Source organism: Felis catus, chromosome F2 (assembly GCF_018350175.1).
Source record: "Felis catus isolate Fca126 chromosome F2, F.catus_Fca126_mat1.0, whole genome shotgun sequence".
Classification (NCBI taxonomy): Eukaryota; Metazoa; Chordata; class Mammalia; order Carnivora; family Felidae; genus Felis; species Felis catus.
Window position 1 is genome coordinate 79,471,704 of NC_058385.1, and position 26,552 is coordinate 79,498,255.

A 26,552-nucleotide genomic window follows, 5' to 3' on the forward strand; every position below is an offset into this window, starting at 1 on the left:
TACATTTGGGAGGACGGGCGAAGCGCCTTTTGGCAGGTTGCAGAAATGCCGTCCAGGAGATGGCCAGGCCTCCCTGAGCTTCTGCGGCGGCCGGCAGAGGGGAGGGGCCTCACGGTCCAACAGGACAGAATTCACCCCAGCAGCACCCGTCACCCACGGCCACGGCAACCCCTCCAAGGCCAGATTCGGGGCCCCCTCCCCCCGCCGGAGCCAGCCCCAGCTGCTGAGACCCCACGCTCGCCCCTCTGAGTTCCTCGGGCCCTAGGCACGCCCAGGACACGGCAGCCCCAGCTCTGTTCCCACAGCCCACCCAGGGTGTGATCTGAATGTCTGTGTCTCCCCCAAACTACGCGTTGAAATCCCAATCCCCAAGGTAACTGGGTATCGAGTCCATCGTAACACTGGGGCCCCCGTGACCATAAGCGTCCTTCTGAGAGGTGAGAAAGCAGAGTGCTCTCTGAGAGCGACACGGAGGCCGCCCCCGAGCCAGGAAGAGGCCCTCACCCGGCCACGGGACAGCGAGGGCACACTTCCCAGCCTCCGGAGCCGTGAGGAATGAATTTGGGGCGGCCAGGCCACCAGCCTGTTACAGCGGCCGGCAGGCCAGGCAGACAGGCTGCAGTGTCCCTGGTGCCATCTGCGTGCGAGGCAGGGGACCCCACGCTCCCGTTTCACAGAGGAGGCTCTTTCTCACACTTGGGCACACAGCTCCAGAGGGAGGAGCCAGGGTTTAGAACCCCAGACCCCGCGACCCCAGGGCCCCGCGCTGCCTGGAGCAGCTGGCCAGACAGCCTCCCTCCCCTTGTTCTAGAGCCCCGAGGCCCTCCTCCTCCGCTGACGTGTTTGTGCGGACTAACAGCACCCATGACGTCAGGGTCACCCAAGCTCCAACTCCCACTGGCCCCGAGGCCAGGGGCAGAGCAGGGGATCAGCACCAGGAAGGGCCCGAATGTGCCCGCATCCCACAGGCCGTGCTCCCCACAGGGCAGCGCAGGGACGTGGCAGTGCCTCCCCCCAGAGCCTCCCCCACGCGGGGTCCCCACCCCGCGTCCTCTCAGTCTCGCTGAAGCAAAGTGGTGTGGGGTTCCAGAAATAGCTCTGGCTGTAGAGTCACGCACACCAGGATTCAAATCCGGGCTCCGCGCTACTTGGCTGTGTGAGCTACGGGAAAGCGACTTCATCTCCCAGAGCCCCGCTGCCCCCCAGCCCCACAAGAGCAGAGGTGGACAGACTGAATGAGGTAATAACGTCCCTGGCCAGGCCCTGCTTGGGGACACAGGCGGTGCCTGAACTGGAAAGGACGCAGGGATGGGGGCAAAGAGGACGGCGGGGAGACAGGCTATGACCTCCTGCACTCCCTTCCACCCACCCCGGCCCCCTGGGCTTCTTGTGCCCCCAAAATGAGCTGGACGCTCTCGTCCCTCGCCCGGGTTGACCCCGCCCCACCTCCTGCCACCTTCCACAGGCTGAGCCACACTGGGCTTCTCCCAGAAGCCTCCGCGGCAGACCCTGCTGGGCTTGCCAAACCTCGGCTCCCTCCTGGGCTCACAGCTAGCCCACATGTGCCAGACTCCTTTGCGGTGAGGCAGGACCACGTGACTGCGTGCCGACCCGTGGATGGGGTGGGGGGGGGGGGGCGAGACACGGCGATTCCAGGTCCAGTCCGTGAAAACGCTCCACGCACGCCTCCAAGCTCTTGCCCCACCAGCTAGTTGAATGGAGAGGACACCGAGGACCTGAGGAGAGCAGGGCCACAAGCTGGAAGGGGCCTGGGGCCCTGAATGACCCGGCAGGGCAGAGCCTGTCACCCGTATCCACGTGAGAGCGAGATGAGCTTCCACCGTGCTGAGCCGCTGGCACCCGGGGTTGTTTGTTACGGCAGTTAGCCCACGCTGACAAATATACAGCCCCGACTCCTCCCCCGACTCCCTCCTGGTGTCCCTCCTGGCCCTTGGTCCTCTGCACCATCATCAGCCAGTCATCTCTCTCCCGTCCTGTTCGGTGAGCTGTTGGAGAACCAACACCTAGGACTACGCATTTCCATTCCTAGCTGGGGCGGGTGCAGAGAGGGCGCTCCTAAACTGTGCCCGGCAGATAGGCTAGGATTCCCGAGAACGGGAAGTCTGTCCCCAGAGGGCCCTCCGGCCGTAGCGTGCCCCTGATCCTCTGAGAGTAAGTCTTACTAGCCACACGCCAGGCACCGTTCTAAGCGCTTCCCAAGGACGCACTCACTTTGCCCTTCACAACACAGAGGCGCACTTGTCCGCGGCCCACGGTGGGCAGTCCGCAAAGGCAGGACAGGAGCCCAGGCTGTGGGGCTCTGAGACACACGGGCTTCCCCGGGAACCATCCAGCGCACGTTTGGGCCCCCTCCTGTCCCACGCCCCACTGAGAATGCACCTTCGGGCCATCACAGCCCAGCCCTAGGGTCCACTGCCCCCCAAGCCACCTTCACGGGCTGCTCACCCCCACCGCAGCTGAGTGCAAAAGCTGGGGACTCTGGGCAAGACTGGGGTGGGAGCAGGCACTTCTCCCCAGCCGGCCAGATGTGAGTGTCACAGGGGAACGGAGCGCCCTGGCAGCTGCCCCCCCCAGTCCAGGAGTTCCACATGGTTTGGGAATAAGGACCCCATGCTGGGGGGTCAGAGACCTCATGGGACCTCCAGGGCCTGCCCTCTGCACACAAGATGCCCCACAGACACTGCTGCCCCTTGCAAGATGGGCACATGTGTCGTGAGTGGTTCTCACCAACGTATGACCACCGTGATGCTAAAATGCCATAACTCCCAGCGTCCGCTGGTCAGCAGCCACCCCCTTGCCTGTCACCACCCTGCCACCCCATCCCTTACGTCTCCCAGCTCGGCTGATCACAGGCAAAGTGGGTCCCGCAGCACTGATGTCAGATGTTTCCGTGGTCACCTCTGGGTGTGCAAACCCTCATGCAGCCCATGGGGAAACTGAGGCTAAGGCACTGACTCACACCAAGGGGAAGGGATGGCATCAGGCTTCCCAGCAGTCCCGCCTCACCCACGGCCTGTGGCTCTATCCACACTGCTTATACCGCAGGCCAGTCTGACCCCAAACGCCGAGAAGCGTTCATCATCCGGCCGACCCAGGCTGCCGCTTTGTTCAAACCCCAAGAGGCAGCTCAGGGCCCAGTGAGAGAGTAATTTCTCTAAACTCCAAGCACTCTGTGAGAGGTGAGAAGTGGGCCGGACCCCTTTACAAAGGAGAAGAGAAAAACCCGATGCTCCCAAGTGTCTGTGACCGCAGAGGGGAACGTGGCACCTCGTCCCGACGGGACCAGCCCGCAGCCGCCCCGCTGAGGCACGCAGTCCGTCACCTGCTCTCCCCGCTGCCCACACCTGCTTGGCCTGGTGACCACCGGCCCCCAGGGCTCCACCTTCTTCCCCAGAGGTCTCAGGGCCACAGCAACCCTTTGCAGGTTCTGGAATCCGGATTTCACCCACGGGTAAAAGGGCTCTCAGAGAGGGCTTTCCCCAGGAGGGGGCCTCCCCGAGCCCTCCTCTCGGATTCAGGAGTTGAACCCACCTCCCCTGTGGGCTGAGAGAGCCAGAGCCACTGCCCCTCTGGGACCACTGTCCCATGTTCACCCCGGCTCGCAGGGTACCTGTCTCCAGGTCACTTCAAAATGCATCTGGAGCTTAGCTCACGGCCAGCGTCTCTGCCCTCACTCATGGCTCTGCTAGGATGAGCCTCCAAGAAGCCGGATGTCCTCTGTCGGGAAGGTCCCAGGTTCAGCGGCGTGGCCGGTTCTGACCTCCACAGACACCACTCCCTTTGACGGCCTGAGGACACTGGGCTGGCCTGTGGCCCCATGCCATGTGGCCAGGCTGGGGCCACCAATGGGTCCTTGCTGACATACAGGCTCCCATCCTGGGACCAATGTCCTCGCTCTAAGACACGGCAATGAATGCTCTCTCTCTCCAGACTTCAAGCAGGCCAAACAGCTGCCCCCTCGCTCCCCAGGCCAGCCACGCCCAGCTTTTCCATCCACACGGTGGTGGAGCCCCAGCCGCCGCTGCAGGGGCCTGGAGAAACACCCCGATGATTTACAAGTTTGTTTTTGTTTTAAAGCACATTTCAGAGTAATAAGCATCTGATTCCGGGACTGCACACAGGTTGTCCCCTAAATACCTCACCCCTCGTCCTCACGAAGAGAACCTCAGCCTTATCTGAACAGCCACGGGCCCACATAGAAATACCAGGGGTGGCCACATGACCCTGATGAGGCCAGGGAGGGCGGACGCTGTGGGAGAGTCTATGTCCCTCATACTCAGGTGCAGCCCCAGGGGACACCCCCCTTAGCTCCTCCCCTTCCTCACCCCACCCCAGAAGATGAGGAATGACAAATAAAAGCCACTCGCTAAAGACGGGGACACAGGAGGCCAGAGGGGCTGAGTCCTTGACGATCTCCTGAGGAGCTAACCTGGCCTATTGACACCCAAGCTTCCTCTTCCGGGGAGAATCCCCAACCGAGCCGCTGTGGTCAGATTCTCCTTCCAAGAGGTCAGCACCATGCTGACTGACGGACATAGGGAGTGACCATTCGGCCCAGGACGTCTGGGTGCGAGCATCCCCGGGTAACACTGGGGGCACCACAGGGACCGGCACCAGTCACCAGGCACCTAGAGCTCACTCTCCAGCATCTTCTCAGTCAGTCCTCGCGCTGGGAGTCCCACATCACAGGTCACGTACTGCTCAGAGAGGTTGATGAGCTCACTCAAGGCCACACAGCCTGCGAGGGCAGAGCCCGGGATTTGGGCCAGGTCTCTCCCAGGTGCCCGTTCACAGCTCAGGAGACTAAAGCCGGGAAGGGGAAGCGGCCGCACAGCTGGGGGCAGAGCAGGACTCCACGCGGATTCGCTCATCAACAAACAAGCATTTATCAAGTGCCTTACGTGTCACAAGCACTGAGTCACTGAGGACACGGGGACAAGGGAGGAGCCAGGATGAAGGATGCATCACCACGGCCCTCCCACCTGTGTGCTGGGGCTCCTTCCCAACTGCCCTGGAGCCCCCGTCACAGCTGCCATGATGTGTTGAGTCGGGGAGCGTCCCTGCTGCGTGTGCCAGGCTCAGTGCCATCCCGGGGTGCGTGTCCGGGGAGCCCACAGTTCCCGGGTCCCTTCCCCTGAGCCACCTGGTCCCACCCCATGCCGGTGGGGACTTGGGAAGCTGCACCCACAGCCAGCGGGCACTGGCCACTTCGCTTCCTGCTGGCACAGCCTCGGCCCGGAGCGAGCCAAGTGTGGGCTCCTGGCTTGATTTTTGGCCAGCAGCAGAAGTGCAGGGACCGGAAGTTCCAGGGCCGGGTCCTCCGGGGATGCCACAGGGGCAGGGAAGGCCCAGCTTCGGGACGGAGCCTTCGCCAGGGCCACGGGAGCGTGCGGTCTCTTAGCCCGGTCTCCCATTTCACGCCCCGTGACGCGTCCGAGCCGGGGCCGCCATCCGGAACCTGCAGATGGCAGCTCGTGAGGCCGGCCAGGTCCCGTGTGTCCAGAGGGGCTGTGATCGGACAGCCCTGGACAGGGGAGGGCCGTGGGGGAGGCGGGGGGTGAGCCCGAGGAAGCTGGTCTGTCCCCCTGAGACTTCAGTGCCCCAGGCCTGCCTCTCTCCTTCAGTGCGGCCGGGACCTGTGCTCAACGGCCGGGGGGTGGGGGCGGGAGGCTGCAGCCGCTGCCACTCTCCGGCCTCCCCACAGCCCCGCCACCCCACTTCCCCTGCAGCCGGGGGCTCTTTCTCAGGTGCACCTTGCCCTGTGTCATGGCTGCTATCATTGACTGGGGGACGGCGTGTCCTAAGTGAGGTGCACGCCCAGCGTGCACCAGGCCTGTCACCTGTAGTCCCTCTCTGGAGCCACACCCAGCCCTCTAGCACTGGCATTCTTGTGGTCCCCAGTCCGTAGTGCAGAAAACGAGGGCGGACAGAGCGATACCTGGGGCCACCCTCTAGTAAATGGCTGAGCCAGGACTTGAGCCCAGTCGGTCTCATTCTCCGGCTCCAGAGCGGAGTGCCCTCCCCCTCCATGTCCTCCAAGGCGCCTCACCCCTGCCTTCAGTGGGGGGCCAGCCTGAAGAGCTCTCCTCGGGGGCACGGACGCCGTCCCTGACCGTCAGTCAGAACTCAGCCCCGCCCTGGCTCCTGCCTTCTCGGCACATCTCGTAACTGCAGCTCCAGACGCATGTTTGCTCTTTCCACAACTGAGTCCCCAGACGTGCGCCTCCCACCCCCTGCGCAGGGGCACCTGGCACAGAGTCTGCTTCCTCACAGCCTCCCCCGCCCGACGACACACCTTTCGGTCACCGTGCACCGCGTGCCCACGTCATCTCACCACACCCTCACGGTCTCTCTTCTACCCACGTTACCGATGGGAACCGAGCTACATGGCCTGTTCACGGTCACCCGGCTAGAGAGAGGCCAGGCCAGGCCGTGCCCCCAGCAGAGTGGCGCCCCCGGCGGCTCTGACCGCTGGGCACGCTCCCCCTCGAACGGGCTGCTCCACACGCTCCCACCGAGCAGAAGGAACAGCACAGTGGCCTACAGAGGTGCCGGGCAGAGGGACCGGCCCGAGCAAAGGCGGGAGGCAGGATCACAGGCCACCTGAAGAGAGGCGGCTGGCAGAGAAGGGTGGCTTCGCGTGGGCACCTGCACACCTCAGAAGTCTGGACAGGATCCTGCAGATTCCCCGGAGCCCCCTCGGGAGCTGGGATGAGGGCCTCCGGCCTCAGGAGGCTCACTCCTGCTGCAGAGCCGTAGATGGCACAGCGGTGGGAAGGCTGGGTTGAGTGATGCCTCTGCCAGAAAGAGTGAGAGTCCGGAACATTCCCCAGCAAGGCTGGCCGTGGGTCAGGCCCACCTCACGGGGATGATCTGAGTGGACAGGCCACCGGCCTAGAGAGGCCAACGTGAGGGCCAGTGCCCGGAGCACCACTGCGGAGCACGGCTACTAGGCTGGCCTGCTGGCCAGCCCGGAGTTAGGGGGAGCGAGCCACCCGGAAGAGTGGCCCAGCCCCAGGTGGGGAGAGGGCTCCCTTCCCAAGCTCCTGGTGGCCCCACAGAAACCAGGCCAGGCCATGCAGGTGCCCGGGGAATCTGGAGGGAGACCAGAAAAGTCAGCGGGTATCTCAGAGTGAGCAGAGAGGCCGAGGGGTGCAGGGAGGACCCAATCCCATGGCAGGCGGGACCGCCCTCCCAACAACGACCCACCACATTGTGCCGACACCTGCCCTTCAGCTGTTGTTTTTCAAGAATTTGCTCTTCTGAAAGGCCTGGAGAATATTCTAGAACAATTAAATACAGCTTTTGTGGAAGCTGTTCCATTTACACGCCTATGTTCATTCAACAAACGTTCTCGGAAGGGCCTCCTCGGTGCCAGACGCAGAGGACAAATGCCTCAGCCACAGGGAGGTGAAGGCAGTCCTGCTGAGGCAGGGGAGGAAGCCAGGCCTGGGACGCGCTGAGCTGCATGCAGGGCGACAGGTGCTAAGCCCGCAGGGGCCCTGGCGCTGCAGGGACACGTGGGAGGGGCACCTAAGCAGCCAGAGAGGACTCCAAAGAGGGTGGGTCTTGAGTGGTCAGGAAATTCGGTCTGCAGGCCCCGGGTGCTGCCGGGACAGGGCTGAGCGGCAGGCGAGAGCTCCGACTTCAAGGACCGCGAGAAGCAGCGCCCGCACGCTCTAGGCCGCCGGGAGCCATCGATGGCTTTTCAGCAAGGGAGTGACTCGACGCGATCCGATGGCCCGCGGCCAGCGCAATGCACATCAGCACAGGCCTTGAGCCACCCCAGAAATGCACGCGCCTGGAGAGGGCCGGCGGGAACCGCGGTCTTAGTGCTGTGTTGCATAATGCCTGGCGGCCCCCGCCAGCCCTCTGAAAACAAATGCTTAGGTCATCCCCAGAGGAAGCCAAAAATTAGAGGGCTCCTCTCTGTGCCCAGAAAGGACCTAGGCTGGGCTGGAAAACAAAACCCGAAGGAAAAAACCCAGAACACCTCTGCTGGCCGGGTCTCCCGGGTCTGCGGTGGGGGGCGGGGGGGTAGGACGGGCTTCGGCCAGGGGCGTCAGGGGCTGGGGACAGGGGCCCCCACAGGACTCTGGTAAAGCACACGAGAGCAAGGTGCTGGCTGATGGCCAAGGCCCCCCCTGCCCCCGCCCGGGTAGCGACACACTTAACACCCCCTCTTGGGAGGCCGCTGCTGGGCCCAGGAGGAAACGCTTAAGAAGCAGAGAACGATGTCCTGCCAGCGCCAGAGTCCCCTGCCTAGAGGAGGAGAGCAGATGTCTGGAAACGAGGCAGCCCCCTCCTACACACCCCTACGGCCATGCTCGCCGCCCTCTGGGGTGCCCCTCCGTGCAAGTGTTTCCCATTTCAGTGCCATCTTCTGGGCTGATTCCTCCACGAGGGATTCTGGAGACACCCTGGCCCTTGCCTTCAGCAGCAGGAGGCCTCAGAGCCAACCCCGTCAGCAGGATCAGGATCGCTCCCTAGACGGGGACAGAAAGCCCAGACAGGGAAGACAGATCTGCCCACGGGACTGCCCGCAAGGCACCCGGTCACCCGTCGGCACGCGTAGTGGCTGACCGCGGCTGAGGGCTCAGAGGGCTGTCCTTGCCACGGGGAGAGCGTGGGCAGAGTCTGCAAGGGCGAATGAACGGGTGGCCAGGGTGTCCAGGAGTCGGGGCTCTGTGTCCCCGGGGCCTGGAGGCAGGTGTGAGACGGGGCACGCAGCCACACCCCCCGCGCTAAGTGGGGCCGTGAGACCCGCCCCCGGCCAACGAGGTAGGAGCAGAAGCTGCCCCGGGCTCCCAGGGCAGTGTGTCCAGAGGGTGGTGTTGGCTGGCATAACCCTGCTGACCTCTGCCCCGTCCTCTCCCTCTCGGAACAGAAATGCAGCCAGCACAGGTCCAAATGGCAGCACTCAGGAAGACGGAGTGGGAGAATCCGAGGAGCCTGGGCACCGATGGCCCTGGGGAGCACAGCCCGGAGACCTGCACCTCCACCCCCAGGACGGTCCACTCACACTTCCCCGGGGAATCCGCGTCCTCTGGCTGCCTCCAGGCCAGCCACACCTCAGCCTGGTCCCCATCGCTGTTCCTGACACAGGCACCTTACTCAGCCAGCCCTCTCCGACCACAGGAAAACACACTCTGCAACTCTGAGCCCAATGTGTGATGTTCTCTTTTTGTCCTGCCTCCTAGGAAGCTCCAAATACACATCAACTTGTCTCAAAGCCGTCGTGAAGGTTAATATGTATGAATCTCTCTCTCTCTCTCTCTCTCTCTCTCTCTCTCTCTCTCTCTCTCTCTCACACACACACACACACACACACACACACACACACGCACACACACACACACACACGATTTTTGACCTGGTTTTATACCTTACTTTTACACCTTTTGTTATAAGCCATGTCACAACCTTCCTGATGAAAAAGGGTAAAATGGAAGCTAAAAACACGAACGTCTATATAACAGGTGCTCATAAAAGAAATCAGACACAGACATAATCTCAGGACAAGAAAGAATTTACAGCTAAAAGTATCAAAAACAGGGGCACCTGGGGGGCTCAGCAGTTTAAGCATCTGACCCTTGATTTTGGCTCGGGTCATGATCTCAGCGTTCATGAGTTCGAGCCCCACATCTGCCTCTACGCTGACAGCACAGAACCTGCTTGAAATTCTCCCTCTCTCTCTGCCCCTCCCCTGCTCACACTGTGTCTCTCTCAAAAACAAATAAACTTTAAATAAGTAAATAAAGGTATCAAAAACCATAAAGAAGCTTGCTTTGTAAAGCTTCTCCACCAGGGAGAGAAAACACACCTTTATACACCTAACCGCATGGCTTCAAAACACACGAAACTAAAATCGCCAGAAATACAGAAATACAATTTGCCAGAAATACACTGGCAAATCCCAGTGGCAAAGTGCTGAAGGAGGCACTAACAGACGTCCCTCGGAAATTCATCGGGCCTCCGTAAGAATGACGATCCTCACACAATCACTGACCGGGCGTGGGACGGGATGTCTCCGGGGCCCGGCAGCGGAAGCGAGTGGTGTGGGCACCTGATGTGACCGCCATGGGGGCCGTGGGCGGCGGGAATGAGCGCAGGTTCCGCTACGGGCACGAAAGGCAACCAAACAGTGATCACTTAAAACACTCTGTGTGCCGAACCCCACGTGCGCGCAGGCTGAGTTAGCCAGCATTCGCTGGTTTTCCACCCTTGAAAAGGAGTCGAATAACGTAATAAACCAGTCTGACTTTACAGGTGTACGTAGAACTGTAGGCACAGCGGAGAGATAGATGTTCCTTTCCAGCATCCTTAGAACTTTATAAAAAGTGATCCTTGGGGCGTCTGGGTGGCTCAGTGGGTTAAGCCTCCGACTTCGGCTCAGGTCATGATCTCGCGGTCCGTGAGTTCGAGCCCCGCGTCGGGCTCTGTGCTGACAGCTCGGAGCCTGGAGCCTGCTTCGGATTCTGTGTCTCCTTCCCTCTCTGTCTCTCCCCCACTCGTGCTCTGTCTCTGTCTCTCAAAAATAAATTTAAAAAGTTGGAAAAAAAAAAGTGATCCTTGAACTACAAGGAAAAAGCCCAATAAATCTTGAAATGTAGAAGCCATATGTAATTCAGACATGAACTTCCAGACAGAGAACACTCAACAGCCGTTAGCGCCTTCAAAAGTTTGGAATGCAACAGCCAACTCAGTCTTCTTGACAACCTTGAGGGCTCTTGTTATTTTCGTTGCTATTATTACCCCCATTTTGTAGATGGCAAAAGCCAAAGCACAGAGAGGTTGTGTTCTACACTGAAGGCCACACAGCTCGTAAATGGCCAAGACAGGACAACAGCCAGGCAGTCTGGCCGCAAAGCTCACGTTCGTAATCACGATGCTGACAAGAGTGTGTGCGTGCATGTGTGCGTGTAAATTTAAAACAGAACACTTCAAATAATTCTTGGAATAGAGAAAAAATATGCTCAGCAGTGAATTATTTACAAATAAGTGATGACAACAGACCTGCGGGATGCAGCCATGGTGGTACACAGAGGAACATGTGTAGCCATTAATGCCTGCATTTAAAAAACAAAAGCCTGGTATCTCTCGGTGCTTGAAGGTGAAGAAGGAAGAACAAACCTAAGGCATGTAAAAGAGGCATTTGATAAATACCACTGCAAAAGTCAGCAAGACAGACGACATGACTAATAAACAAAACCAAGAAGTTCTTTTGAAAGATCAATACGTGTCCTCAACTAATTCCAAATATTTTCAAGCAACATCAGGGCCAAAGGAAGCTTGCGAGCAAGCCAGAGCCTGGGGGGGCAGCCGAGGAAGTGCTCCATCCCCCTGCCGGCCGCTGCCCCGTCCCGGGGACCCGACCGCACAGAGCCGGCCGCTTCCGCTCCGCGTTCTGTTCAAATGGTTTCAGTTTCACGATGCAAATTTTCAAATATATACTAAGGTAAGAAAGCCGTGTAACAGACTCCCGCATACAGACAATGAACAGCTCATGGTCACTCCACCCAATTCAGATTATTTTGAAACAAGTGCCAGAGGCTGCATTTTATCTCTAAGTGTTTTGGTATCTATCTCCAAAAGAGAAGGACTCGTGTATTCTATAGAACCATAATAAGATAACCACACCAAAAACCTAACATTAGAGAGTGTGTGTATGTGTGTGTGTGTGTGTGTGTAACTTATAGAAATACTACATGTCACCTGTTTAAAAATCCAGTTACAGACACGTTTAGAAGCAGCACATCAGACTTCGTGTATCCAAACCCGCAGACATGCCGAAGGAGGCAGGATCACTCCCAGTCTGCAAGTGGGGACACTGAGGCTGAGACCAGTGAGGGGGCCTCCCCGCCACCCCCTGCCAGCATGGGGAGGGGGCAGGGATGGGAGCTCGGTCTCCCGAGGACACATCGGACGCTGGGTCCACTCCGCCACCGTGGCCTTTCCACCCAACACAGAACTAGATTTTGAGAATAACAAAAAAATATGGGACACATCGGGGCAATAAAATATAAACTCCCCTTGACCATAATGAGACAGGCTCGTCTTCCTACGGGTGACACAGAGGAGAACCAGCATGCATGGAACAGCCTCTCCACGCGCATCCTGCACCAGGCGCTTTTGGGTCCGCTTTCACACGTAATGCTCAGCCCCAGGAGGATGTCACGGGCCGAGCTGCGTTCCCCAAAATCCATATGCTGAAGTCCTGACCCACAAGACCTCAGAATGGGACTGTATTTGGAGACAGGTCTTCACAGGCGTGATCAATGTAAACCGAGGTCAGGCACGGGGCCCTGCTCCAAGGTGACAGGTGTTCTTATAAGAAGAGATTAGGACACGGACACACCGGGGGACGACCAGACACCTTGACCTCAGACTTCTGTTCTGTAGAGCTGGGGGAAATCAAGCTTCTGGTGCTCCAGCCCTGGGTCTGTGGCACTTCATCGTGGAGTGGGGCTGCCGAATGCAGAGAGATGGCTCCCTGTCTGCCTTACAGAGGGGTGGGGAGCATTCGAACCCAGATCATAGTCCAAAGCTGTGCTCGCTCCACTGTGCCCGGCAGCTGAGTACAGGGAGCAGCGAGGGGCGTGGCGAGGGGCGTGGACGGGCTCTGGGTCAGCCAGCAGAAGGAGCAGACAGCACCAGCAGCCTGGCCTCATCAAGGGGAGGCGGATGTCCTGCCCGTGGACGCTGGCTTTGATCACGTGACTGGCTTCAGCCAATGGTACATGGACGGAATGACAGCATAAGTGTAGGGTCATGGCATAAGGGACCTCACTCGCCTTCCCTGCCTGCCGATCCCTTGCCACCACTGAAAGAAAACACACAACGGCTTAGCACAGAGCCGTCTGTCAGCCTGAAGACCAGCAGTGAGAAAAGGCGCCCGGCTGAGCCATCTGGGGCAGCCAAGCCCAGCTGAGCCACAGACTGCAAGCAGTAATAAATGGTTGTTGTTTTAAGCCTCCACATTTGCGGGTGATTTGTTACACGTCACTAGCTAGCTGATACAGAAGGTCGAAAGAAGCAGTATGTAACGGGATAGTTACAAGCACAGACTCTGAGGTCAGACTGCCCGGGCATAACTCCTGGCGTGGCCGCTCTTTAGCTGCGTGACCTTGGGCAAACTGTTTAACCTCTCTGGTCTACCACATCAGCTTAAAATGGGAATACACAAAAGTATCCGTCCGATAGGGTTGCTGAGAGGATGCAACTCGTTGAGAAGGAGTCTGTCAAGAACCAGAACCCCATGGAGAAATCACGAATGGTCACTCCATTGTTGTGGCGAGAGAAGGGAGGTTAACTTTGCCCCGGGAAGCTCTGGTCGTCATGACTAAAACAAGCCGCCGAGAGATCTTCTGTCTCTTTTGTTTCAACACTGATGCCACATCTGCCTTTGTCACTGTGTGACCTCGGGCAAGGCACTGGATCTCTCTGAGCCTCAACATAACAGGGCTAACCTTTGACCCCACCTAGTTCACAGGGTTACAAAGGTGGTAGAGGACGGGCACCTGTGTTGTAAATCAGACACCCCCCCCACCCCCCGCCCAGGGACAAGCAACCTATGGAGTGCCGGCACTCCAGGCACAGCGACGGAAAAGCCTTCCATCTCCGCAGTTCTCCCTTTCACTGGTGCAGGGCGGACAAGGATGCACGCCACCGTTGTCCACTCTATCCCCAAGGCAGACACGACTAATCCATCGCAGAGGGCACTCTTCCCACTGGGGCTGCTTCTCAGCTCGGTGTTCCAGTGACCAAGCCAACCGGCAGGACCAGAGGGACCTGACAAAACTTCCCATCCCCGGAGCTAGACCAGGGCCCAGGGGCTCCCCTTCCCAGGCCTGGCTCCACGGTGTTCAGAAGGTCAAGGGCTCCAGGTCCACAACTGCACCCACGGAGTCCCTTGGACCAGCTGTGTCCGAGATGACGGTGGGTTTTTTGCACCTGGGGACACCAGCCTTCCGACGCGGCACGACCGGGTCCCGGCCACACAAAGATTGCTAAGAAAATTTTCTGAGATGCCGAGGACCTCAAAAACGTCTTGCCCACTGCCGAGAGCTGCCGAAGCCGCCTCAGCACCAGGAGACCCACACCCGCCCGTGTGGTTGGTGGGAACACTACCCGCCATCACCAGTGCCCTCGCACCCTCTGGCCTGGGAATCCCACCGTCACCCAAAACCCTTAGGGAAGAACCCAACCCAAGCTACACAAGCACACAGATGTTCACGAAAGCGCTGCCTAGAGTTGGCAAAAAATGAAAATAAAAAAAGGTACGTTAAATTGCCATGAATAGAGGAGTCAAGAGATGACAAGACATTCTGTTACTGGAGTTAGAGCCGTGAAAACAAATCTCCCTTAAGACGGCAGAAACACAAGGCAGTGCTGGACACAAACTTAGAAACAAAAGGGCTCTGAACTGCTAGGCGTCCCCTACAGACACTATGGGTGCCTACCAACACCTAGCTCCGCTCCTTCCTCACCATCAGAAACCCAGTTAGGTCTGAGAAACAGCACGCCTCATTTTCCAAGCTCCCTCGCAGCTGGGGTTGGTCATGAGACACAGTCCTGGCCGTGGGTGGGCCATCCGGAAAAGCCCTTCAGATAGGAGCAAGCCCAGCTGGCACACACCTTTCTCTTTTGTTCTTCTGCTTCTCGGTAGCAGGAGGATGCCGGAGGTGATGCCGGTGCTGATGCAGCCATCTTGGAGCCATGAGGTACCAGCTTTAGGACAAAAGCCACACTAAGATGGCAGAAGAGAATGACAGCAGGAGCCAGAGTCTCTGAAGGCACCTGGAGTGCCTGCCAGCCCACCTGCTCATCCCAGACTCCAAAACAGAGACACAGGAAACTGCTTTTGGTCAAGGCACCACCGAAAGGGTTTTCAGCTACAGGCAGCTGAACACAATCTCTAACATGCTCATTCTGATGAAGCGATAAAAACAGTACACAAATGTGGGCAAAATGATGAGCACGTGAGCAAGAAAAGCTAAAGTCATTTTCAGATACGACCACAGAACCACAGGGGAGTTGTGGGGGCTTTTCGCCCCTCTTTATAAAATGTTCTCTGCCATTGCATTCTCTGCTCAGTGATGTGAGCACACACCAGCATTCACTCTGCCGGTGCCTGGGTCCCTCTGGCCTGGGCACTGTCCCTAACAGATGACAGACCCATTCTGCCAACCGCCAGTGTTCCCCAGTGCTCTGGGTTTATCTCCCAGAAATGGCGCTCAGGCTGGGAGGCCCCTCATGACAACCAGACCCGGCAGGGACATCTCCCCAGTCGCCCCCAGCATCCCGGGGCCTGGCCCTTTTCCAGGGCCCAGACAAGATACGTGGCTCGAAGCCCAGGCCAGCCCTGTACCACCAGCACCCGTTTTCACACCTACTCCAAGAGACACAAAGGCCCCAACACCACCTGGCAGACCATGGAGCCCAGAGCTGTCTATATTCCCAGGGCCTCAGGACAGGGCTGGAGCCGAGGCCACGCTCCCCCAACACAGCATGCCCGGGGTGTCTGCTTAAGGGGTGGAAGCCGAGGGTCCACGTGGGGTCCTCCCAACACCAGTGAGCTTACCCTGCCCACCTGTGTGGCCCCCCCCTCAAGACCCCTAAAATGGCTCCCCCTGAGACCCCCTAAAGTGGTCCCCCCAAGACCCCCCAAAGTGGCCCCCCTGAGGCCCCCTAAATTGGCCCCCCAGGACCCCCTAAAGCGGCCCCCCCGAGACCCCTCAAAGTGACCCCCCTGAGGCCCCCTAAATTGGCCCCCCGAGACCCCCTAAAGTGGTCCCCCCGAGAATCCCTAAAGTGGCCCCCCCGAGACCCCCCAAAGTGGCTCACCTGAACCCTCTATACGCAAGCTCACCTCAGCCCCACCTGAGCTCCCCTGCCTATCCACATCCTGACGCGGATGTCACCTCCCCTGAGAAACCCCACCACTGGGCTGCCTCTCCCGGCGTGGCCCCCACCTGCCGTGGCCCAGAAGGTGGCTTATTCTCCAGTTCCGCGGAAGAGCTTCAGGGAAGAGAAGTCACCAGGCCAGGGGCCATTCTGCACTTCAGGGGTCACGTGGCGATGTCTGGGGACGTTTTTGTGTGTCACAACTCAGGGGGGTGCCACTGGCAACGAGTCAGTGGAGGGCAGGGATGCTGCCCAACATCCTGCCACACACAGGATGACCCCCACTGCACAGACGCATCCAGCCCCAAAGTCAGGGGTGGGCCCCGGGGAGACCGCTGCCCCAGCCCGAGGTCACCCGGGGAGGATTAGAACCCAGCACACCCCAGGCCCGGGCCGGGGCCCTCCGCGCGGTCCCTCCACGCGGTCCCGTGCTCTCTGCTGCGCTCACACCAGCATCCTTGCCGTGGCTCGGAAGAAATCACGGTCTCTTGCCCGCAGAGGTGGGAACCCTGACGGCAGGCACCACACAAGTCCCCAACCAAGGCCCCAAGTCGCCGGGCAGAGTCACCTCACCGAGCTCCTCCTGGGCTCCAAGCGGTGGGCAGGAGCAGCAGCGGTGGAGGTGCGCGGGCACAAACGGTGGCGGGGGCCCGGGGCGTGAGCGCACAGCCCAGACCGCCTCCGGGGCTGGACGGCCCCCCATGCTCTGCCCCTCATCCCCGGAAGACCGCAGCCACCCCTGAAACCCACAGCGTCCCAGCTACGTGCCCGCTCCGCACCCCCAGGGAACGGTCGACAGGACCTGGAGACACACATCACACACTCACGCTCCCGGCCCCTGACCCTCTGGCCGACAGTCAGTCAACAAACGCCTTCTCTGCATCTTGTGCCCAGGCTGGGTGGAGGGAACAGCACGCGCGAGGTCTCCGGTGGGAACTGCCAGGTAAGCGGTAGTCCGGGCCGTGTGTGAGGCAGGTAGAGGGAGGAAGGGAAGCAGGGAGAGGAGGGGCCCCAGGATAGGAAGTCAGGGGGGCCGGGCAGCGCCAGGGGTGCAGCGGCCACGTGTATGAACCCCTGTGGCCCTCGGCCCGGGCAAAGGCCTCATGATGCCTGCTGGGAGGCCTCTCACCTTCCCCAACGGGGTGCCCCCCACACACCCGGCACAGCCGGTGAAGCCAAAGGCCGTGTCGCAGATGGGTGTCCCTTCCCGCCAGGCGCCCAACTAACTCGCGTGGGTCTGTCACCAGTGGTGGGTTGGGACCGACGTCACACATCTAAGCCGCAGGAGCGGGAAGGTCCCCATTTGGCACGACGGGTCCCTAACCTGCCATCTCCCATTAAAACCAACAGCTCGAGTTCCAAAGGGGCCTCCTCCATCGGGCACGCGCCCAGGGGCCTGAAGGCACAACCACGCGGGAAGATGGCCCCCTGAAGCAGCCAGCCCGAAGTCCTCCTGCTCCTGGGGGCCAGAGGTGGCACTTGGGTCTCTAGCAGGCCTGCCCTGAGCACCACCCAGGGAGCCAGAGCCCAGCCCTGCCCTGGGGCCTCCGGTGTGGGACGGGGATGCTGTGGCACAGACACAAAACTAGGGCACCGCGTGAGAGGCGCCCCAGGACGGCGAGGTACAGCAGGCCGGGGGCACAGCCACGCATCCCCTGCCCAGGCGGGGAAAGGACAGCGGGGGAGGGGCAGGGCACAGCTGGACCAGGGAAGCCGGCGCGAACTGTGACCCGGGCAGGCACTGGGCCGGCTGGGGCTTTGGCCTGAGGCTCTGGCTCTGGCCCTATGGGGAACGGTGTGCTGGGGGGCCTGGCAGGGTGTCACCTTCACAAAGGGGGTCATGGCGGCAGGCATCCCCGAAGCCGCATCTTCTCGGCTGGAACCGTCTGGGGAAATCGAGCACCTGGGCTTGTACGCGGTGGCCCCAAAAGACCCGGGCCCGGCGTCCCGCCCTGAGAGCCTCCTTCTGCAGCTGGCGGGAGCCCCTCACGAGGGTCCAGGCCACGGGCCCCACAAGTCGCAGCGCAGACGACCCTCGAGAAGGCGGGCAATGTAGCGGCACGTGACCAGTCCCCCACGTCGCACACAGGAGCCCGGCGTCCGCCTGACCGTCATCATCACAACCAAAAGCCCCAGGTGCCCCCGAGGACGCCTTTCACAGACGTGCGCTCAATGTTCACGGCCACACACGCAAAGCTCTAGGTCTCCATCTCACAGACAAGGAAGCGAGGCTGGTGGGTCACAGCTGGGATTGGGCATCCGGGACAGACAGACACGGGGCAGTCCTGCCTGGGGCTACAGGCCCCCAGGCTCCGCCTGTTCCCCGAGCCCCTCTGTGCCCAGTCCAAGGAGGCACGTGGCTTCCCCTGGACGGGAAGGCCGAGGCCACGGGCAGGGCTCAGATCTACCTCCCCCTCTCCCTGGACACCTGGCCCAGCATCCCCTGCCACACCAAAGCTGCCCCCGTCGCGACCACCACACCATGGCCACAGGGCCGCCTCCTCTAGTCTGACCCCACGCTTCACCCGGGGCCACCCACTGGCTCCTTCTAAGGCTGGGCACGTGATGAGGGTGAGGACCGGGCAGGGGTCGCCCACCCCACTCAGCTAGCACCCCTGCGAGTGGCTGTTCCCCAGGCAGGTTTTGTCATTGCTCAAGGCCTGGCTGACCCCAAAAGCCCAGGCGGGAGCAGGTGGGGTGGGGATGTGGCCACGGCCAGGATGCACCCGCCAGGGAACCCCCAGCACGGACAGCTGCTCACAGTGCCCTGACCCGCAGGCCCAACACACTCCTGGCCACTGCTGAATTTCCTCCCCTTCCCCTGCCACTGCGAATTCTTCTGTCAACCATCCCCTCTTCTCTGGGTCCACAGCACACGATCCCCCTCTTTTCCTCAGAGATCCACGTCAGGGACTGTACTTGGGTTCACACCGACGCAAGACAGAGAAACCGCTGCTCAGGAGCAGACGAAAGAAGTCTGCGTGAACTAGAAGCTCGAGACACGTCAACGCAGGGAGGGGCTGCCCAGAAAAGCTGGCATACCAAGCGGGGGGGGAGGGGCATGAACAGAAGCACAGCACCTAGACGAGGGGAGGGGATATTCTGCACTCGGAGAGCACACACGCAGACCGAAATTGCTCAGAGAAGAACCAGGCTTAGGGAGGTACGACTGGAAGAAACTCGGGGGCCTAGGACTATCTCCAATTTCCTAACGTCGGTTACAGCACAGGGGGCAAGCCGAGCTCCGCTCACTCCTTCCTTTGGAGAACCGTAAGCTACAGCTTGGGCGCCCTTAGCTATTCTACAGGCAGAGATCCCAGAGTCGGGATGGGCGGGAAAAGGAGCCCTCAAACAAAATCCCCTGATGAAATGAACCCCAGAACCCCCTTCCCCAAGGCTGGCAGGGAGGCGGACGCTCCACTGGGGGAGGAGACCCTCACTGGAATGCTCATATCCCAGAATTCCTCTGCCCGCGGGACTCCCTTAACGGCGCAGACTGCCTACCCCTCCTTTGTCAGCCCAGCCCACCTGGGTCCTTGCCGCCAAATTCCCGGGGCTCTGCTGAGACCAGGACACTTGTTTCCCACGGTGTTTTCCTGGTGCTCCGGCAAGGCTGGTGTAAAACCAAGAGTAGCGTTGCTCCGTGCCCTAACTCACAGGGGCAGGCCCCCTGGGCTGGCGGCCTGCCCGTCCTGGCTCCAGGGCCAGCCGCACCCTGGACTGCCCAAGCACACCCCCCCTACGGCAGTGGCACCACACGTCCATGTGCTGAGTCCCTCTTTTCTGCACCTGAGCCCCCCGTCTCCAACTTCTAAATGCAGACCTCTGTCCCCTCTTTAGGTGACCACCACAGAGACTGGCCACCCCTTTGAAAGAATGATCCCCCAACACACACACCGCTTTTCCACATGGTGGCCCCACCAGATCAGAACCTCACACAATACCCTCATCGCGCATATAAACACACCCTACTACCTTGCACGCAAGGGAACGAGCTCCCTGTCAGTAGGGGCATGCAAGAAGCTGACGGGCGGAGGGAGGTTCTGGGGTGCCGGTAATAATGTTTCTTGATTTGAGTGGGGCTTACAAGGGTGTGGTTTGGTCACAGGAACCACTGAACGATATACTTCTGCTTAAGCGTGCTTTTCCATGTGAACGTCGTACTTCGGTCAACATTTCTAAAAGGCAAAAGTGCCTGGGATTGGCCGACCGCTTTTCAGGAAGGTGATGTGGCTGGAACACCTCGGGTCCCCCCACACCGGGGCATCAGCACTTACTGAGAGGCTACCCGGGGCCCTGGGCACTCCCACCCAGCACAGGGACGGAGACGGGTAAAACCCCAGAGCTGGAGGGGTGAGCACGGTACTTGGAGGGCTGAGTGACCGTTCAGAGGAGTCAACGAGCGAACGAGTGAGAGGGGGAGTGAGTGGCTGTAGAGAAGGCTGGTTGAATCACGCACGGACACACAGAACACGAACAAACAGGTGCCTGGAGCACCCTGGGAGGGAGTGCAAGGGGATGGGGGGCGGTGCGAACGCAAGACGCCTGGGGGACCCGGGGATGGACCGGCGACTGGAGGCGTGGACACAGGTGCGCGTGGAGGCCAGATGCACAGAGGGCTGCTTCGCCTCCTGCTGCTGCTCCGACCCTCCTGGGCCTGGCTAGTGAGGTGACCCAGGAAAGAGGAGGCAGCGGCGACGGGTGTCGGGACGGTGGATGCCGTCTGATGCCTGCCCCCACCTCAGAGCACCTGGCTAGGTGTCCCCATGCCCTTCAGGAAAGCTATCTCTCTCACGTCACCTGGAGTCAGAAGGAACCTCACTTCTCGGCTTCCTCCACGACACCCACAGGCAGTGTTTACTGGAGGGCCGATGCTACCTCGAGCGCTGCGGAGTCCAGGCGGGGCCCGGGGAGGAGGAGCCAGCCACGCGTTCCCGCTCGCCTCCTGCACACCGCCAGCGGCCACACCGGAAAGTAACAGGGAGACGCCTCCTGTCCAGGCCCCACGCGCTGGGTGACCGGCCATTCACCTGAGCCTCGCTAAGCAGGTCTCCTGAACAGCGGAGTGAGAGGGAGAAGCAGAAGACGTGGATGGAATGTTCCACAGGCCCATCCTCAGCTCCTGGGACAAAGCCACAGTTGGAGCTCGCAGCCCTCGGCCTCCGCGTGGGCTGCCTCATCATGCCTCGGTTTCCCCATCCATCAGGTGGGGTGATGCTCCCACCGGTCTTGTGGGAGAAGGGAGCGCAGGTGTGTGAAAGCACCACGCTCCCTCCGGCACCAGCCTGCTCGGTCCCCCCGGGCCTGTTTCCACCCTGCGATCCTTCGCAAGATGCCCGCGGGGGCGGGGGCGGGGGCGGGATGGACAGACAGTCTGCCTGGGGCGGGACAGACGATATCAACCTCGCTGGCACCAAGGGAGGCACAGGGGGCAGGGGCACAGCTCAGGGAGGCCGTGAGTGGCCGAGGGGAAGGCCAAGCCTCCCTGGAGGGTGAGAACCTGCCAGAAGGATGCACAGGGCCAACCGAGGAACGCACCCCCCCCCCCCCGGGGCCGTCTGCACCCGCGGCACTGAACGGGTTAAGGGAGTCTCGCTGTCCCCATGCCTCACACCGAAGCTCAACCAAGCGTTCGGGTTTCCAGCTCCGCCTCGCCCCCCCTCAAGGCCAGGCCTTATCTTGTCATCTAGACTGTCCCCAGAGTCTCAGAGGCAACGCAGACCAGGCAGGGGCAGGCACACAGCAAGAGCGTAAAAGTATGAATTGAAAACTACACCCAAGAGTGCCAGAAAAACACAGAAAACGCTTTCCGCTTTGTGAAAACTCCACTCGGGCTCTGTGCGTGAATGGGGAAGGGGAGATGCCCCTCGGCGCTCCGACTTCAAGCCGGCAGGGGGCCTGGAGCAAGGACCGCACAGGGGCCCCGAAACTCTCAGGGTGTGCCCCACCCCCAGCCAGCCAGCAGACCGTGGCTCCCAGGCCTGTCACCTCAGCTCCCGGGGCAGCCACCCCGGCTTCAGCGGAGCCCAAAGGGCCCAGAGAGACACCGCCCCTCCAAACTGCAGCCAAAACAGAAGACCCGTGTCTCCTTCCCTCCGTCTTTCCCCTACACAGGTCAGTTTTTAAATGGGCCTCCTGGACCCCGCAGAGGAGATCTGAATTCTAAGCACTGTTTCTTTCTCTCTGATGATCCTAGAGGTGGTGACAACTTAGATCACACACGTCAGATTCAAAACAGAAGTGTCCAGGAGATGCCCCCTCTGCTGTCAGACGGGCACTGACTGTGGGGCACAGCGCCTCCTATAGGAAGCCTACAGACTTGCTGGGAGAGCGGGGGTCCCTTAGGCCTCTGCCCCAAGCAGGAAATTCAAGTCAGGCCCTGGCCCTGCCAGGCAGAGGCTTCCGACCATCCTGCTAAGCAGCCGAGCACTGCGGGACATGGATACAGGGCTCCCACCTTCCCCACGGGCCTCTCGGAAGTCACCGCCACCCCATCCCGCAGGCAGCTGCAGATGCCAGGTGGCGCAAACATCAAAAAAGAGACAGAGGGGGCGCCTGGGTGGCGCAGTCGGTTGAGCGTCCGGCTTCAGCCAGGTCACGATCTCGCGGTCCGTGGGTTCGAGCCCCGCGTCGGGCTCTGGGCTGATGGCTCAGAGCCTGGAGCCTGTTTCCGATTCTGTGTCTCCCTCTCTCTCTCTGCCCTTCCCCTGTTCATGCTCTGTCTCTCTCTGTCCCAAAAATAAATAAATGTTGAAAAAAAAAATTTAAAAAAAAAAAAGAGACAGAGGAAGGAACCGCACCCGGAAGCGGTGGAAGGCGGCATTGGGCGTGCCCTTCCGGGCCCGCTGGACCTGTGCTGCCCTCCTCTGTCCGCGGTGCCCGTGCCCGAGTCCCCCGCCCCGAGGGCTGGGCGAGGTTCACGTGCCAGCCCCTCACAACCTGTCATGGGGCCGCGGAGCCAATGCAAACTGGTAACCGCATCGCTTTTAAAATCCCCCTCACGGAGGGAGCTAGTAACTGAACCCGAGAAGCGCCGTGCGCCTACAGACCACGAGCGCCACGAGGTTCCTGCCCGCCTCGCGGGCTGGAGCTCAAAGTTGAAGTCCGCTCGAGAAATCGCTCAAGGTTAGATTAAAAATAAGAACACCCGTGAAGATTCACCTGACCTGTTAATATCACCGTCCAATAGGAGACGGTGCCTCAGAGGGCCCGGCTTGGGGCTGCTTTTTGTTCTAGGCCTAGGAGGACCTTAATTTGCATTTATATTAAAAAAAGAAGAAGAAGAAGAAGAAAACAAACAGAATTAACTGGAAAGGTGCTTTGTTTCCTGTAAATTTGAGCTCTTGGGCTAAACAGCTTCCCAGGGCAGACAGCATGGACTCAGCCCGTGTCAAAGAGCGTAAATTCACACCTACAGAGTGAGTGCTTTGCGCTATGCTGAGGTAGCCGCAGGCAGCTGGGCGCCTGCCCGCCCTCAGGTCCAACCGGGCAGATCAGTCCTGCGTCAGGCTCCTCCTGCAGGTGGGGAAACTGAGGTCGGGAGAAGCGACATGACCCCGCTGTGGTCTGCCAGGATGCCCAGACTCGAGATGCAAGCCAGATCGCTGGGCTCCAAGTTCAGCGTCAGGGTGGCTGAGTTGGGGCAACGTTTTCTTCCTTGTCCTTGCGTCTGTGCCCCAACCTTCCTTTCCAGAAACTGGGGTTGAAAACTCGACGAAAGAAGTGAGGAAAACCAACAGCCAGCAGATGCCCCCCTGGTCCTGGGCAGACTGGAGGCCCACCCGTGCGCCGGGCCAAAGAACACCCTCGGTCTGGCCACACGTTCCTTGACGTGTTTCTCCTTAGAATGTGCTCGGAGCTACCCGCCAGGGTCAATAAACACGCCTTGATGAGAACTTTACCAGCCTCTTTCTATTTTCAGGTAAATGGGAGCATCTCAGGGTTTGATTTTAACTCCAACCCGCTCCGCGAGGCTGGAGCTCAGCTCTCGAGACCAGATGGGTTTCAGGTGCGCGTTTCGCTCCTGGGTGCAGGGTGCTAGGGATTTCACCTGCCAGGGGCTAGATCATCGAAGGCATGCTGAGGGGATGACGGGCTCCCCTCCCCGCCCAGAGCAGTCAGTTCTTAGAGGCCCATTTCTTGTTCTCGGGCTCTCCAGCAAACAGGCCCCCCGAACCCCAGGATCGGCACCATGTGCGTCTATGACCGCCACAGCTCATGCTGGAAGTTTCACGACAAAAATGGCGGTAATGACCGCCTGGCCCTTCCAGGCACTGGAGGCACAGTGGGTTGTGGGGAAGGAAGGACTTTTCTGTGTTTTGGCCGCCGGGCCAAGCGGGAGCAAAGCTAGTTACGTAGACAACGGAAGAGCATTTTCCTCCCAAAGACATAAAAACCTGCACCAATGAATTAAACATTTCAAACAAGATGACTCTCTGCAAAGTCTTCTCAACCAAGAAGCAGAGACAGGCCGTCCTGTGCTGGTACATCCTGTTGCATATGGCACTGAGAAATCCTGCTTTTTCAGCACACACAGCTTTCCAGACAAAGAAAAATACCAAGGGGGAAATTAGAGGAGGAGGTCCAGAGGAGTCAGGGCGGACGGAGGAGACAAGGGTGGGCAGGAGGGGACCTCTTCTCACGGCGAGGGGGCACAGGGGGCTGGGCGGGCACAGAAAAGAGGCCACCCGAGCCAACACAGCGGCCCTGACAGGTCCAAGGAGACGGCTGGGCAGAGGCAGGGTGCCGCGCGGGGACAAGTTGCAAACCACAGAGACACCACCCTACCTACTGCCGTGTCCGCTGGGTTGAAGCGACCCGCTCCGGTTCCCAAGGGTCTCCAAGTGCCACGTGATCTCAGCCAGGGCCCTGCCCTGGGCACCCACTAGGGACTTTGCTCTCTGGCTAGCACCATTGGGAGAGGGACCCACGGGAGTCCCCAGGGTGTACCCATTGGACTCTCTTCCCCAGACCAGGGCTGAACCTCCCCAGTTTCTGGGGACTCCGCAGACCTGCCTCACCCACTATCACAGCCGGTGGGCGCGGGGGGGGGGGGGGCGGAGGACAGGTCCTGCCCTGCCCCCCACCCTCCACTGCCCTCTTAGAGCACTTCACCCTGTTGCCACCCCCACCCCAATCACCAGAGAGCAAACTCTCTCTCCTCTGGGGGCCTGGCACGACCGGGCTCCAGAATTCGAAGAGGAGCCCCGAGGGAGGAAAGCCGGACTCCGGGCTCAGAGAAGGCTGGAGGCTGGCGAGGGTCCCCCGCCGCCCGAGTCCCTCTCCGCGCGGCGGAGCCAGGCCAGCCGTCTCCAAGTCCCGGAGAGGTAGTAAGTGTAAGGCTTGGAACCCCGCGCAGCCCAGCCCGCGCCGGGGCGGTGGGTGGGTGGGTGTCTGCTACGGGATTATTCTTAGCGCTCCACTCTCTTCGCAAAAGTGGCGCCTCCGCCCTCCCGGCTCCGGCACGCTCGCTCGGGGCTCGCACGCCCGGCCCAGACAGCGGCGCGGAGCGGAGCACCGGGTGGGGTCCACGAGGGGCGAGGCGCGGAGGCGCAGGAGAGGCGGGGGCTCCCGAGAGAGGAGGGGGCGCGGCGGGAGGGGCCCCGGCGACGAGGCTGCGTTTAACCCTCGGCGCCCCGCACCCAGCCCTGCGCCGCGCGCTCAGCCGCCTCCCCGGACTCCTCCCGGGGCGCGGGGAGCCCGGCGGCGGCGCGCCCGGCCCTTACCTATGGTGGTGATGACCGTGATGGCAAAGTAGAAGGAGCCGGCGAATTTCCACTGGACGCCGGCGCGGTGCGGCTCCGACTGCAGGATCACCAGCTCCAGCTGCCGGTAGTCCTCGGCGCTGATGTTGTACTTCCCCTTGATCCGGATCTCCTCGGCTTTGAGTTTCTCCTCCTCGCGCATCTCGTGGTCCGACTCGAGGGCGTCGAAGACGGCGGCGCCCACCAGCAGGTAGGTGAAGGTGCAGACGATGAGGGACAGAGTCCGCACGTTCTGCCTCTTCATGGCCGCCAGCAAGGAGCCGGCGCGGGGGGCATGTCCCGCAGGCTCGCAGCCGCGCGCGTCCCACTGCAGCGCCCGGCGGCCGCCGCCGCCTCCTCCGCCGCCGCCGCCGCCGCCTCCAAGTTGTAAGCGGCGGCGGCAGCAGCAGCAGCAGCAGCAGCAGCGGCGGCGGGGAGGCGGGGGGCGGGGAGGCTGGGGGGGCCCCCCTCCGCCGGGGCCGCCACAGCCGCCGCCACCGCGAGGCGGCTGGCGGGGCAGGGGCGGCGCGGGCCCGGGCTCGGGCGAGAAGGCGGACAGGCACAGGAGGCTGCTCGAGCGCCGGGGCCAGGCGTCCGGGAGCCCCGACACCCTGCGCCAGACCCGGCCGAAGCAGCCCGCCCCACTGCGCAGGGCCATGCACGGCGGCCCCGCTGGGCACCGCGCGGGCCGCGCTGCCCTCCGCGCCCCGCCCCCCGCTCCCGCCGGAAAAGCTGGGGCGGGAGCCGGAGCGCGGCTGGAGGGCGGCCGCCGGAGCCCGCGCCCCTCCGGGTCCGGCTCCCGGGCGGCGGCGCCCGGCTAGGAGCCCGCAGGTCTGCGCGCGCGCCTCGCGGGACCTCCTTCCCCTTCAGCCCTCTTCGCCC

The 26,552-nt window shown here is 61.0% G+C and overlaps 1 protein-coding gene and 1 long non-coding RNA gene across 2 annotated transcripts in view; both read right to left on the minus strand.

The window, feature by feature from the left end:
- Positions 1-25,999, minus strand: part of KCNK9 (potassium two pore domain channel subfamily K member 9) — an 80,889-nt gene extending 54,890 nt beyond the window's left edge. Inside the window, exon 1 of the mRNA XM_011291471.4 lies at positions 25,653-25,999. Within this exon, the coding sequence (XP_011289773.1) occupies positions 25,653-25,935 (283 nt within the window). The 5' untranslated portion in view covers positions 25,936-25,999. The remainder of the gene's footprint in view (positions 1-25,652) is intronic.
- LOC123383046 lies at positions 24,166-24,956 on the minus strand. The gene is made up of 2 exons (XR_006592295.1): positions 24,715-24,956; positions 24,166-24,463 (listed from the first exon to the last, which is right to left on the minus strand). It is a non-coding gene; the product is annotated as an uncharacterized LOC123383046 (long non-coding RNA).
- Positions 26,000-26,552: the final 553 nt, after the last annotated feature.